Source organism: Xyrauchen texanus, chromosome 5, assembly GCF_025860055.1.
Source record: "Xyrauchen texanus isolate HMW12.3.18 chromosome 5, RBS_HiC_50CHRs, whole genome shotgun sequence".
Taxonomy (NCBI): domain Eukaryota; kingdom Metazoa; phylum Chordata; class Actinopteri; order Cypriniformes; family Catostomidae; genus Xyrauchen; species Xyrauchen texanus.
The window spans coordinates 13,972,437-13,988,623 of NC_068280.1; the positions used below are offsets into that span (position 1 = coordinate 13,972,437).

The 16,187-nt window shown below is 42.0% G+C and overlaps 1 protein-coding gene across 3 annotated transcripts in view; it reads right to left on the reverse strand.

Annotated features, from left to right (window-relative positions):
• The window catches only part of LOC127644447 (GTPase IMAP family member 9-like), an 86,864-nt gene that overhangs the window by 12,819 nt on the left and 57,858 nt on the right, over positions 1-16,187 (reverse strand). For 2 of the 3 annotated variants that reach the window (XM_052127633.1, XM_052127632.1), the window contains exon 3: positions 10,557-13,164. In XM_052127633.1, coding sequence (XP_051983593.1) covers positions 11,533-13,164 — 1,632 coding nt within the window. In that variant the 3' untranslated portion in view covers positions 10,557-11,532. Of the gene's footprint in view, positions 1-9,541; positions 9,633-10,556; positions 13,165-16,187 lie in introns of those variants that run through there. The other variant, XM_052127634.1, reaches the window with a different exon arrangement.

The following is a 16,187-nucleotide window of genomic DNA, read 5'->3' on the forward strand; positions in this document are numbered from 1 at the left end:
GAAGACCATATCATTTCAAAGTCCTGTCTCTGGCTCCTCCTATGTTCACAAAGTGCATCGATGCAGTTCTTGCCCCACTGAAACTGAGCACCTTGATGATTGGCTGTTACTGGCCCAATCAGAGGCTCTGCAATGCCAGCACATAGACTTACTGCTTCAGCATCAAAACAGCTTGGGCCTCAATGCCAACTGCGCAATGAGCACACTCTCCCCCTGCCAACAAATCTCCTTTTTGGGAGCCTGCCTCAACTCCATGAGCAGGCACATGCACCTCACAAGCAGGCGCATCCAGTCTATTCTACAGAGTCTATCTCAGTTCAAACTGGGGAGAACACTTCATCTGAAGTTTTTTTAAAAAGCATTGGGGTTTATGGTGTTGGCATCTGCCATCATTCCATTAGGTCTTTTACCTGAGACATCTTCAGTGCTGGCTGAAATGCTGTGTGTCATGCTGGGGCAGATTTGAGGCAGAAACTGGTGACTACGAATGCTTCCAACACAGGTTGGGGGGCAGTGTGCGATGGACGGCAGGATTTTGGCACCTGGACAGGTGCGAGGAGGGCGTGGCACATCAACAGCCTAGAGCTATCGGCTGTATTCCTAGCCTTGAAGGCTTTTCACTTCATCCTCAAATTTTACAGAGGATTTGCAAAATATTCTGCAAAGTAGAAATCAATCTATTTGCCTCAGTGGACGGCCACTGTCCCCTCTACTCAAAGTCCCAAGACTCGATGGCCCAAAAATTGCCGGCGAAATGCTAATATGCATTTCCTCCGGAGTGCCTAATTCACTGTCATATGCAAAGTCCGAGAGGATAAGGAAACAATTCTGTTGGTTTCACCGAAATGACCCAATCAACCATGGTTTCCGGAAATCATAGAGATGTTATACAGCTTGCCATGGGAAATACCGCTGAGGAGGGATCTCCACTCTCAGGCGCAAGGCACAATCTGGCATCCCCAGCCCAAACTGTGGAACCTTCATGTGTGGCCTCTGTACGGAGCATGCAAAATTCACCAGAACTGACGCATTCAGTCATGGACACATTTTTCCAGGCCAGAGTGCCATCTATGAGACGCCTCTACATGCTAAAATGGAATATTCACTGATTGGTGTCTTTCACATGGCAAAGACACAGTAAACTGCCCCATACATGAAATTCAAATTTTTCTTCAAGGGCGATTAGACGCAGGACATACTCAGTCAATGCTGAAAGTTTATGTAGTGAATATATCTGCATATCACGCACCTGAAGCCGGTGCCACTATAGGCAAACATGATTTAATCATAAAGTTCCTTAGAGGAGCAAGACAATTAAATCCACTTCAGCCGGCTACAGTCCCGACTTGGGACCTAACTTTGGTCCTAAAAGGGCCCCCCTTCAAGCCTTTGAGATTTGCCTATGCTCTCCATTAAGACCGCACTACTGCTGGCTCTGGCCTCAGTAAAACGTGTCGGTGACTTACATGCACTATCAATTGACAATTCATGTCTGGAATTTTCAAAATCCACCACCAAACCCAGAAAAGGCTATGTACCTAAGGTTCTAACCATGCCCTTCAGAGTGCAGGTGGTTCATATTCAATCCTTCTTCCCTCCTCCATTTAATTCAGATGAGGAACAATTCTTTGTTTATTTGTTATGCCCTGTGCAGGCACTACATGCATACATTAAACGCACCCGCCAGTTGAGACAATCTGATCAGCTCTTTGTGCTATGGAGGATGCACAAAAGGGATGTCCATCTACAAGCAAAGACTTTCTCACTGGATCGTTGATGCGATTGCCCTGGCTTACAAGTAGCAGGATAAGATTTACCCAATTGATGTTAAAGCGCACTCAACTAGAGGCATGGCCTCCTCATGGGCATGGATGAACGATGTGTCTTTACAAGACATATGTTTTGCAGCAGAATGGTCTTCTCATTTGCAAGGTTTTACAGCCTAGATGTAACGTCTCTCTCTTCTCAAGTCCTATCAAGTTTAGCGCGCTTGCTATTTAGTTTGACAAAAATATACTTTAAGTACAGTCTCCCCATCATTTTACACAACCGCCTGCCTTCAGGCCATTGTAATTTACCATAAAGTCACAAGGACTTTCATTATAAACAAACTCCCTTTCAGACTGGGTTTATGAAGGGGTTAATTCAGTGTTTCGGCACACTTTTTATTACAACAAATTCTACGGCACACCACTATCCCACATAGGCTAACCATCGTCAATATTTATCCTTTTCAAGAACTTGTCCGTGTTTTCTGTCTGTCTTAGTAACGTGTTTACTTGTAATGTTTGAAATTCGGCTATGCAAAAAAACTAAAACAAGTCACATACAGCGCTGGTGTTAGACTTTCTCATCATCCGTCATTTTGATTGACAGGGTCGTAAAAATTCCTTTGTTTAAAGTTCCATTTTTGTAATGCGGGATAATAGGGGGAGAGCGGTGCAAAATAATAAGACATTTAATAGCTTTTATTTTCTTTCACATTTTCATTTTGAATCATGAACTTACAGGATGAGCATTTAGCAGATTGTGCATGTATTTATTATGAAGAGAACAGATGAACAACATAAAATAAAATATAGTATGATAAAATATAAGACATTTTTTCAAAAGCCTGCTTTGTTCAGAATGCTTACTTTTCAGATTAAAATGTAACTAGCCTACATATAATCAAAATTAGAAAAGATTATGTAGGAGAGAGTGGAGTTGGGAAGCAGAAAGTGGGGACATTTTTGATGTCATTTTGCACATTTAACTTACTAATTTAGTAACCTACTTCCATTTGTTTAGAGTTCCATTTTTATAATTCAGGATAATAGGGGGAGAGTGCACAAACTAACACTTTCTGTGTGTAAATGCACTTTGGGGTTCAAAATATTTTTCTTTGTTCATATTAATTTTACACATGTCTGGTACAAATATGTGGTATTGTTTCATGAATAAAGCATATACTTTTTCTTCTACCTGGAAAAAATAAAGTGAAATGTTACAACGTAACTTTATATAATATTGTAAAATAATCCCACCTCGCAAGGTATTTGCACGTTCGTCTATTTCATGCGCGTATGGCTGTAGCATCATAACCATTTGATTCAGTTAAGACCAGAGTATGTGAGCGGAGTGGTGTGACAGCGGAGCGGACCGAGGAGTGGAGTGGCATTAATTTGATTGGAACGAGCAGCGGGTTTTTAAAAAATCGGAGCGTCATGGTTTTCTCTCGCTCCAAGAGTGCTCCACTAATGCTCTATCACGGGCAAAACACCAGTTAACCTTAAAGCAATAATTCACCACATGTTAAGCAATGTTAAACACTATTGGCATGATGTAAAGATGGAATTTCTGATATAACCATATAACCATTTAAAATAAAATCAGCACTTGGTAATGTTCGACCTCCAGCACGAAGGTTACTTTCGCTTTCTGTTTTCACGCTCCCTATTATTGAGTTAAGCTTGTATAATGCTAGTATTTCTAAAAGTGAACTCTGCATCAGACATAGTTTTGAAAAGAGTAGAACATTTTGTGAATGTCTTTTTTTTTCATTCACAGAATTATAGGGCAAGGTTAATTAAAAAAAGTGCAATAATAGAAAATAATTAGCCATTAATACATAGGCCTAATAATGTTTTTGTTTTTTGCGTAATTTAGTAATTTGATTTAATTTAATGTTTTGTTTTTGTTCTGGTACATTATAAATGTTTTTATCTTGGTAATTTATATTTTTAATTAAAAAAAAGAATTTCATCTAGCAATTTATTTAATTGATCAAACCCAGAGAATGCTGCCGATATGTTTCAAAAGTAAGCTATAAAAAATATTGAATTTAGTCTTGTGCTAATGTTAGTGTTCTAATAAAGCACATTGTGGCTTTTCTTCTATTATTGTGTATTTATTTTTCATTTAATACACCTTCTGCATGGAAGGCTGTGATATTAAAAAGCATACTGAAATAACTTTACAGTGGAAAGGAAGTTAGGCGCTAATTTTGCCATGGAGCGAACACGGAGCGGGGTTTCTCTAATCCAGGAGGAGCGGAAAATAGACAACCCGGAGTAGAGCTGGAGCGGAGTGATTAAAGAATGCTCCACTTAACTCACATACTCTGGTTAAGACCGAAGCTTCAAGATGGCGCCGAGTATGGCTGCTGCATTGCGGGCTCTGTCAAAACACTGCAGTTTATTGTTTGTTTTGTTTACAGTTTTGTGTTTTTTTGTCTTGGATGTTGTCTGCCTTATTGTGTTCGACAGACAAACGCTTTTGGACATTGGTTCGGCAATTACACACCGAAAACCGGACTTCAAATTACTCAACGCTGACCCACACGCCAGCGGAGCCCTTTGTCTGGGCTGCCCGGCCGCGGAAACACAGAAGGAAAAGGGGAAAAAGAGCCGCCGTTCTCATCAGAGTAAGACGTCGCGCAAATCGACCCCCGCTACCCAGTATACTACTTGCAAATGTTCAGTCTCTGGACAACAAACTCTGCGAGCTGAGAGCGCGGATCTCTTTCCAACGAGAGACAAGGGACTGCTGCGTTATATGCCTTACAGAAACCTGGCTGGCTGCGGAGATTCCAGACTCGGCCGTAGAACCCGAGGGGTTCTCCGTGCACCAAGCAGACAGAGCAAAAGACCTCTCAGGTAAAAGCAGAGGTGGTGGTGTATGTTTTATGATCAACAAATCATGGTGTGATCAGAGGAACGTACATTTTATCAAGTCTTTCTGCTCTCCTGATCTGGAATATCTCATGCTTCTGTGTCGACCATTCTGGCTACCGAGGGAATTCACAGCGGTCATCATCACAGCTGTGTACATCCCCCCACAAGCCGACACAGACCGGGCACTCAAGGAACTGCATGGGTGTATAAGTGAGCAGGAAACCGCGCACCCTGAGGCTGCGTTCATTGTTGCCAGGGACTTCAACAAAGCCAATTTTAAAACAATAGCACCAAAATACCACTAACATATCTGTTTCAACACACGAGGAGGCCGGGTCTTGGACCACTGTTATTCTCCTTTCCGGGATGGCTACAAATCCCTCCCCACTCTTCCGTTCTGCTTCTGCCTGCTTACAGGCAAAAACTGAAACGGGAAGCACCCACCCTCAGAACGATCCAGTGCTGGTCGGACCAATCAGACTCTACGCTACAAGACTGTTTTGATCACGCGGACTGGGAGATGTTCCGGTCCGCCTCTGATGACGACATCGAGGTATACGCTGATAGCGTAACGTGTTTCATCAGGAAGTGCGTAGAGGACGTTGTTCCGACCAAAACAATACGGATCTACCCCAACCAGAAACCATGGGTTAACGGCGATGTTCGCGCGGCACTTAGTGCACGGACCTCCACTTTTAATTCCGGGAACGCGGAGGAGCATAAACAAGCCAGTTATGCCCTCCGTAACTCTATCAGTGCAGCCAAACGCCAGTACAGGCACAAAATTGAAGGACAGTTCAACACCACAGACTCTAGAAGTATGTGGCAGGGAATTAACATCATCACGGACTATAAACGGAATAAAAACTCCGCCATGAACACCGCTGCCTATCTCCCAGATGAGCTTAATACATTTTATGCTCGTTTTGAGGACAATAACACCGCCCTCGCAGAGAGAGTATTCGTGGCCGAGTATTACGGGTGAATATCTGTAAAGCCGCGGGTCCAGATGGCATTCCGGGCCGCGTCATCAGAACGTGCGCAAACCAACTGGCTGGTGTTTTTACGGACATTTTCAACCTGTCCCTCTCCTTGTCTGTAGTCCTCACATGCTTTAAAACATCAACTATTGTGCCTGTACCGAAGCAAGCCAAAATCACTTGCTTAAACGACTGGCGTCCTGTTGCTCTGACCCCCATCGTTAGCAAATGCTTTGAGAGGGTAATCAGAGATTACATCTGCTCTGTTCTGCCCACCTCTTTGGAACCATTGCAGTTTGCCTACCGCAACAACCACTCCACTGATGATGCCATTGCATCTACAATACACATTGCTCTCTCCCACCTGTAAAAAAGGAACACATATGTGAGAATGCTGTTTGTAGACTACAGCTCAGCATTCAACACCATAGTGCCCTCCAAGCTTGATGAGAAACTTCGGGCTCTGGGCTTAAACAGCTCGCTGTGCAGCTGGATCCTGGATTTCCTGTCAGGCAAACGTCAGGTGGTTAGAATGGGCAGCAACACCTCGTCATCACTGACCCTCAACACTGGAGCCCCGCAGGGCTGTGTACTCAGCCCACTCCTGTATTCCCTGTACACACATAACTGTGTGGCAACACATAGCTCCAATGCCATCATTAAGTTTGCTGACGATACGACGGTGGTAGGTCTGATCACTGACAATGACGAAACAGCCTACAGAGAGGAGGTGCACACTCTGACACACTGGTGTCAGGAGCACAACCTCTCCCTCAATGTCAGTAAGACCAAGGAGCTTGTGGTGGACTTCAGGAGGAAAGAAAAAGAACACAGCCCCATCACCATTAATGGAGGACCGGTGGAGAGAGTCAGCAGTTTCAAGTTCCTCTGTGTCCACATTACTGAGGAACTCACATGGTCAGTCCACACTGAGGCGTTGTGAAGAAAGCTCACCAGCGCCTCTTCTTCCTGAGATGGCTGAGGAAGTTTGGAATGAACCACCACATCCTCAAACGGTTCTACAGCAGCACTGTACAGAGCATCCTGACTGGCTGCATCACCGCCTGGTACGGCAATAGCACCGCCCACAACCGCAAAGACCTGCAAAGGGTGGTGCGAACTGCCAGAAACATCATCGGAGGTGAGCTTCCCTCCCTCCAGGACATCTATAACAGGCGGTGTGTGAAGAAAGCTCGGAGGATCATCAGAAACTCCAGCCGCCCGAGTCATGGTCTGCTCTCACTGCTTCCATCAGGCAGACGGTATCGCAGCATCAGGACCCGCAACAGCCGACTACATGATAGCTTCTTCCCCCAAGCAATCAGACTTTTGAACACTTGATCTCTCATGATCAACAATCAGCACTGCACTTTATTAATCATCATTTGTTTCACACACTGGACTGTCAAATTTATTCTCCACAATTCAACTACTGTATATATATTTTTATATACCCTTACCCTTATTTTAATTGTATGTGTATTATATATTGTGTGTATTGTTTACTGTACATTGTATATTGTGTTGTGTAAGTATGTGTACATTTGTTATGTAAATTGTCTTGTGTAAATATTTTATATAATATGTCGGAACTGCACACAAGATTTTCACCTACTGTTGCACTTGTGTACACAGTAGTGTGACAATAAAGTGATTTGATTTGATTTGATTTGAATCTGAATCCATTAATAATTTAATCTGACTCCACTTGTATTGGACCTGGAATATAGGTTAAGATTCCAATTATTATTGACCATCAATTCAGATCTTATCTAGAGTTCGATAATATTCTAGTGAATTCTAGAATAAGGGGGCAAGGGGGAGGCCACGGCCTGGGTCTGGTAAGCCAGAGAGATGGCGTCAACGACCCAGTGAGCTAACCTCTGTTTGGAGATGGTGTTCCCTTTCCGCCGTCCACCAAAGCAGACAAAGAGCTGCTCAGAACAAAGCTCTGCATGCGGTCCAAATAGATACGGAAAGCACATACCGGACACAGCAACGAAAGGGCTGGGTCTGCCTCCCCCCGTGGCAGCTCTTGCAGGTTCACGACCTGATCCCTGAAGGGGGTCGTATGGAACCTTGGGCACGTAGCCCGGTCGCGGCCTCAGGATAACTTGAGTATGTGCCGGACCGAACTCCAGTCACTGACAGAGAATGCTTACAGGTCACCAACCCTCTTGATGGAAGCTAGCGCTATCAGGAGGGCCGTCTTCAGGAAGAGGGCCTTGAGCTCAACTGAGTCAAGCAGCTTGAAGGAGGGTCTCTGAAGGCCTGAGAGGACCACGGATGCCCACTTCCCGTAGCGGGGCAAGGGCTGCCTCTGCGACCTTGGTGAAGATGCAAGGGGACAGGGACAGGTTGAAGGGGAGGACCTTGTACTGGTATGCCTGGCCATCAAATGTGAACCATAGAAAGGGTCGGTGTCGAGGCAAGATGTAGACGTGGAAGCACATGTCCTTCAGGTCTACCGCCGCGAACCAATCTAGCTTTCGAACACTAGATTCAGGGGTGGGGGTGGGGGGCGTGGCTGGGAGCCCTGAGCCGAGGGTTCCAGTCCAAGCCTGCGCTCATGGTAGCCCGGACAATCATGTCGGCCATCTGCGCATCAGCCTCAGACTGGGCGGGCTAGCTCGAAGGCGGCAGCCCAGTCGAGTCCTCTGTGGCACTCTCAGATGCCTGGACACTCTCCGATGCAGCGACGATGTTGTCATCCAAGTCCGGGGGCTCAAGGGAGAATGGCGGCTGACCGCGAGGCGAGCCGCACTCATCCTGTGCTCGGACGGAAGCAAGCGAGCATGCCGGGGGCGGGTGGTTCGTGGGGATTTACCCAGCAAAACCGAGCCCGTCGTCACCCCAAATTGCCAGTGGGGTTGTCCTCAATACCATGGGAAGAAGGAGCGACACGGGGGTTGGCTGAAGTGGAATTCACCCTCAGGAAGGAGAGACGCGACCGCAACGCTGCCATGGTCATATTATCACAGCGAGTGCATGAACCATCCACAAACCATCCACAGTGTGATCGCTGCCCAGGCACACGAGGCAGCGTCTGTGGCCGTCGGTCTTGGAGAGATATCGACAGCATCCAGGAACTACACAGAGGCGGAAGTGCATCTTCAAAAAGATGCGTCCTGAAAAGGACGTTCAACGCCTGTCTGTGTATTGCTCTTTTATGAGTGGAAACTCAAACTCTTTTAGAGACGTGAAAGTGCTGTCGAAGCGCCCAGGGGCATGGACTGTACAGCGTGCAGAGAGAGAGAGCACCAGCTGGAAACGCGCTGTAAGATCCAACAGCAGTGCTTCTTGCCAACAGAGGTGAGTGGAATAGTGGTGAACGTTACAACTAGTCCCGCGTTGGATTGCACCTCTCCCATCCATTAAAGAGAATGTCACTGCATGATATCATTATTTTCTCAATGTAGATCGACTAAAAAACATTAATCGTAGGTTTATTGCATAGGCATTATCCAACAAGTTTAGCGCATATTGCAGTTTCTCTCCATATCGTGCAGCCCCAGTAGTTAAAACCTTTATATGCTTCAGAAATAAAAATCAAAACAGCATAATTTAAATATATTGAGGCAAAGAACCAGGAAATTAGACTTTGTGTGTGTGTGTGTGTATAATATATATATATATATATATATATATATATATATATATATATATATATATATATATATATATATATATATATATATAATGATACAGATTCTGATTACCAGACTGACTTTTACTTAATACCAACATTTTGAATAGTAGCCTATATATATAGGATATCCTTCTTGCAATTTGTCCCTACCAACTTCCAAACCAAACCTACGCCCTTGGTATTTATCTGTGGTTCAATTTAAACAACATAAAGTAGCCTAAACCACTATCTATTGAAATACATTTTCAAAAACGTACCTTTCAGTGTAGAACATACTGCGAGTATAGATGTCTTTGGTTGGTTTCGCTTTCCTTTCCTATGAAGAGCAGTTTCGTTTAAGCAAATGCTCTGTGGAAAAAAAAGAAATAAACAAAGAAAAGAAACCAGTAACCTGGTTTTAACTCCCATCCACAGGGCAAGCGGCACTGCACAGGAAATACGTCTTTTTCTAACTTTTTAGAAAATGTTTTCTTGGCATTAGGCTATATAGGCAATGATTCATTGACAGACCCAATCAAATGCCGAATTTTCTTATCAAACATTTGCAGCAGTGATGCAGTCCTAAAAAAGTGGTTTACTATTGCCCAGTCCCTGTTTGAAAAATAAAATAATTTTACAAGTTTCTTCATGTTTCATCATTACAGGAATATATTACAGATTTTATTAGCCATACTGGTCAAGCTAAATTACTAAAATTCAGATGTCCATCCAGTTCATTGGGCAACATCAGGGTGGACAATAACAGGGTGGATGTTCAGTGGATAAATTAGCCATTCACTACTAATTAGTCACTATGGTCTGTGATTGATATCTAGGAAACATATTTGTAAACTAATATTTATGATTTTATTTCTGTTAACATAAATACCATATATTGAAATTTTAAATTATATTAATTTCCCATATATCTTCCTATAACAGGGTGGACATTTTATGCTTGACAACATATGATTAAAACCACAAAATAAAAGGAAAACATATTGTAAAGCTGTTCAATGGAAAGGAGGAGGCGTGAACCGGCTTGTCCATATAAATAATAGTTTTAATGATAAACTTAAAAAGACACAAACACACACATGAAGGACATGTCCGTAAACAATCTCTCTCTCGTTGCACCACCGTCTGCCATTGGCCTTTATCCCTCTCGGAGGCTTAATTAGCCTGATAAGGGACCAGGTGTGTATAATCACAACCCGGCCCCGCCCTCCGCCCTGCCACATTCCTCCCTCGTTCTCTCAGGCTGGGGAGCCCCTGGCATGACGTACACCCCCCATCCCTGGGGCAGGGCGTGCTTTAAGGTCATCCCCATCTACCTGGATGAGGGAGGGGACAAGGGGAGGGAAACAGAAATAATTAAAATGGGGGGTACTTCCTGTAACAGTGTAGTACCCAACCAAAAAAACACTGTAAAATTTAAATGAGAGGGAAGAGGCCAATGCAGAGCGGCAGCGAGAGAGAGAGAGGAGAGAGAGATGAAAAGATGTTTGATGTGCAGTTTTTGGGACATGAGAAAATGCAATAGAAAAGGATTTCAATTATTTAAAATGTAACTTTTAATCCCACAGAAGTGTGTAACATTATAAAAAGGTCTTTATTCTTTTTAACGAACCTATACAAATTTTAATCAGGCGAAATTAAACAATATAAATACCACACACACTTTACATTTACATTTATGCATTTGGCAGACGCTTTTATCCAAAGCAACTTACAGTGCATTCTTTACAGGGACAATCCCCCCGGAGCAACCTGGAGTTAAGTGCCTTGCTCAAGGACACAATGGTGGTGGCCATGGGGATCGAACCAGCGACCTTCTGATTAACAGTTATGTGCTTTAGCCCACTACGCCACCACCACTCACACACAATTTTACAGGCGTTCCTGTGCAAGACTGCTTTACATTGAAAAACAGCTCAGAGAGATGCAAAAACACATTCAGTGTGAACGTCCCCTACTAAACTTAAAATGAAAAATGCTTTAATACAACAAAGAAAGCCAATTATCAGGAGATGATGGACAAAGGCTGTGAGGGACTGTATGATAATATAAGTTTACGTGGTGGACTGTTCATCTATTATGGGTCTCCGGGGAAAAACAAGACAGGAGGCAGAGGATTGTTCAACTCTTTATATAAAGTCTTCAAATATACAGCCATGTAACCCACAGGAGGACGGAGAACGTGAACTATTTCACTATAACGTGCCAAACTGCTGATCACCTAGGATTTTCATGTGCCAGAGCCTGATCTCTACCCTTTTTCAGCCAACTTTCTAGATAAAGCCCATAATTTCACATCATTTTTTAATGTCTTCATGTTCTGCTTAACAGTCCTTGGATCCTTTTCAGGAATATGATTTGTGGTGTTTGCACCTAAACGAATAAAAAAGCATTTTGACTTCCTCCCCTTCTTGTCTATTGTAGTGTAAAAGAGTTTTTCCAAGGTTAATTCATACTTTGGGACAACATCAACCTCAATAACCCACCTGTCCACTTTGATGTTGTCTGGACATTTTACCTTAAAGAACTTTGGGGGCCTAATGCATGCTCTTGCTGTACTAGTATGTCCTTTAAAGTGCTCCTTGAGACACATATCAAATGTATCTATAAAGTTTTTCGGAGATCTTAACTCTAGTCCAATAATTTGCCCATGAGAGTACAGTGGCTCATCTCCAACACCAAAATGGATAGTTCCATTTGTTCGAGAATTCAGGCAACCTGCAGCAAACCGGAATGATTTATCTGTGAATTTTTTAAGGATATCCTTCTCTGAGACATTCTCTGTGCCTACTAGGAGCTTGTACTCATGCACAGGGTCAATAAGATTGCTTGGACCAGTCTCAGGAGAAAGTATTTCATTTTGTTTGTATTCAAATAAGGGGCTGCTTTCATCAAAAGGCCGGGGCGCACACAGAGTATTTTTATGTGTCACTGGAAATATTAGTTGTACATCACTTGCCCCACATTCTTTTTTGTCTTTGAGGTCGTGTTCCTCAAATTTTAATTTGTCCTTTTGAATGCAGGCAGTGTCCGAATAGGACTCCCCTCCATTGCCTTTATGTTTCGGAATGTCCTCTGAGGCCTGCGGCCATCTCTGTATGCTTGGTGTACCATCTCGATTTTCTTGAATGCTTAGCGGTACCTCAAGCTCAGTAGATCCACTGATAGGTCTATTGACTGCTGTTTTGTCTTGCTGATAATGTTCTATGGTAGAGGTCCTTACTTGTCCCACACCTGTCTCCTCTGGAATGCCACTGTTTTTTAAATTTTCTGAGGATGCTTTGAACTGAGCCACTTTTTTAAGGATTTCAACTGCAGGTCCGTGCTTAAAACCAATGTCTAGAAAGTCTTGTTTATTGAATAACATCAGAGAGGCTCCTGAAACATCCTCATTGTAAAGAATATCTGCATACTTTTGAGGGATTTTGATTGCATTAATGATCCACTGATAGACATCTTTTTTGGTCCAGTCATCCATTTTCTTTGGCTCTGACATCAAGTTAGATGTGATGTTACTCGGGAGCTCTTTGGTCTCACTCCTCACATTATTTGTACTTGTTGGTTTTGTGCAGTATCTGCATGGTGATTTGTTTGATTGTGCACTACCGTCCTCAGCTCCTTTGTACTTGTGGTCATCCTGTTCCTCCAGTACGTCCTTTGATCTAAATGTCTGTATGCTTGATTTCCCATTTTCTTGAATGCTTAGGTGTGGTGGTATCTTAAGTTCAATAGCCCCACTGGTAGGTCTTTTGACTGCTGTTTTGTCTAGCTGATAATGTTCTATTGTAGTGGTCCTTTCTAATGCATTTGTGTCCTCAGGTGTGGCACTATTTAGCTCTGTTCTAATTTCTGATGTTCTGTTGTGGGAGGAATCTTCTGCATGCTGAAAGAAGAATAGATAATAACAATGAAAAAACTTTTCATTAGACTGGAAAGAACTGGAAGTGGAACATATATTAAAGAAAATATTTGTTTTAAACATTATTATAAATCACATAGTTCTGGTCCTGGATGCCGATTGGTCAATAAAGTGCAACAGTTGGTTTCCGGAAGTAAAATGTCCATTAAATTTGTCCATAGATAACTTATAAATCTTTACATCCAGACCTTCCGTGAGCTCTGAGGTTGTTAATAGTGGTTTATGTCCTTGTTGAAGCCATCAGCCCGCTTCATTGTTTAAATACCTTGTTTAGTGGAATTCCTGTTTAAGAAATACATTAGCCATGATCCAGCAGGGAAAACTCCACCAGTCAGAGAATCGAAGCCAGCAAGGCCTGCCAGACGAGCTGAGAAGCGACCAGCCTCTTCCATGACGCAATCGAGTCGGTCTCCCAACACACTCAAACTACTTATATATTGTATATACAGTATCTATATATTTTGCAATATTCTTTAAATATACTGATTCTACACTTATAATCCACAACTTTAAACAACATAGTCTCACAGAAAGAACGTTACTATAACTACATTTTTGTAAAATGACTTTTACGTGCCGTGTTCTACGCTTCATTACAGTTTCCTGGTGAAATGAACAATAGAGGCGCTACAACATCTGTGCATTTTATTCACTACAGTGACTCATAATGACTTAATAAACACCTATTGTTAGCTCTATTACTTACACACTGCTGTGTTATGAAATCGAAACACTTTTACTTTTACATGCATCATTTGAAAAACTATACATTTTAATGCATGAATAATTTACACACATATTCCAATGTGATTAATGCTGCCTTCAAGTTGACCTGGGAAGCTCGTACCTCCGAGTTGGGCATTAGTTACTACGACATTCAGCATTCAAGTGGGAAACAAAATACGGAAGAAACCAAACTCAAACAAATACACAAAGAGTGACGGCAAAAGCTCTTTTTATGTTTTACCGGTGAATACACATGAACATGCATCAATTATACATGACACAGAGTATATGTTTTTTTAATATTTACCAAAAAATCCAAAGCATGAGTACTCGTGGAGCTGAAAGGGAATATTAAAAGTGCAGAGGCAGAGCTGAAGTGCCAAATGTTGTCTGATGGCCTCAGAGAATTGACCCGATTGAAATACAGATATAATACTATTTTGTCGTGGAAAGTGGAGTTTTGGTTATTCAGGGAAAACAGTCATACTCTGAGTCAAGGGACAATGCAGGGAAGCTTCTGGCTAGATATATAAAGCAGAGAGAATATTTTTCTACCATTCCTTCAGTGAAATCTCCTGGTGGTGACATTTTTACCTCAGCCATTGATATTAATAATGCTTTTAAAGAATTCTATCTTTATCTTTATAGTTCCACATCTTCATCTACTGATGAGGATATTAGACAATTTGTGGAACCATTAGAACTCCCTAAATTGACGACTGAAAATTCTCTTGATTCTGAAATAACTTTGGAGGAGCTTGACAAGGTAATCAAGACCTTACCTACAGGCAAGGCTCCAGGGCCAGATGGTTTTGCCACTGAATTTTTTAGATCCTATGTTACAGAATTGGCTCCACTTTTGTTAGAAGTTTATACGGATTCATTAAAGAATAGAAAGCTTCCCCCAACCATGATACCAGCCTGGATCAGTCTGAATCTTAAAAAGGACAGAGATCAAGCGAGTGTACCATCCGATTTCCCTGATCCAACTAGATGTAAAAATGATGGCAAATATTTTGGAAAACCGATTAAGTAAAGTTATGACATCTCTTATACATATAGATCAGGTGGGGTTTATTCTGGGTCATACCTCTTCTGCTAACATTATGCGTTTCATCAATATTATGTGGTCAGTAGCAAATGATCAGTCTCCGGTCACTGCCATCTCACTTGATGCCAAAAAGGCATTTGATATGGTAGAATGGGATTACCTTTTTAAGATTTTGGAAATGTATGGGTTCGGGAGTACATTTATTGGGTGGATTAAGTTACTTTATAGGCACCCTATAGCAGTGGTACAAACAAATTGATTAATTTTATATTATTTTACTCTGAATAGGGGAACTCGTCAGGGTATAACTCGTCCCAATTATTGTTCTGTCTTGCCCTGGAACCCTTAGCAGCCGTGATAAGAAAGGAGGAGGATTTTCCAGGGGTGATGGTGGGAGGTGTGGCACATAAACTTCTGCTTTATGCAGATTATATTTTATTATTTGTCTCTGACCCTACTAGATCTATGCCTTGCCTCCACAGAGTTATTTATTACTTATCCAAGTTCTCAGGATACAAAGTCAATTGGTCTAAATTCAAAGCTTTGGCTCTGACAACGTACTGTCCAGTAACAGCCTTCCAGCCAGGCCTTCCAAATCAAAATGTTTCAACTTGTATCTGGATCTATTTTTTTGTTCAATTTAGTAAGGTATCAGCTCACTTTTCATTCACACAGTTATTTTTTGGAACCCATTCAACTAAAATATTATTATAATTTGTAACAAATTATAATAATAATAATATATTATAATAGTAATAAATAATAATATATCTCAATTGTGCACCTTTAACTTTTAAACCCTCATGCTTTTATTTTAACATACATACATTCAATTAAGTGTGTCTGTATGTAGGCAAATTCACACTTCTTTAATAGCTTCTTATTCAAATTCTGGTAAAAAAAAAAAAAAAAGCACCTCTAAGCAATTTGTATATTATAAGCAAACTTTTGAGCATCTACATCTGAGATGTTGATCGTGAGTAGCGCTCAAATATTGCACACTGCGTGAAGTCTAAAAATAGCCACGAGTGTGTGTGTAAACAGAGCAGCGCCATTCACTGATGCGCTGGAGCTGCGCATGCATTTTAAATATACTTATTAAACACAGCCTTTTGTGATTCACAGATCTATTGGACGTCTTCAAGCGGCTTTGAATAAAATGCATGAGTCATATGAACACAGTTTGAACACAATGATTTTTTAATGGTTC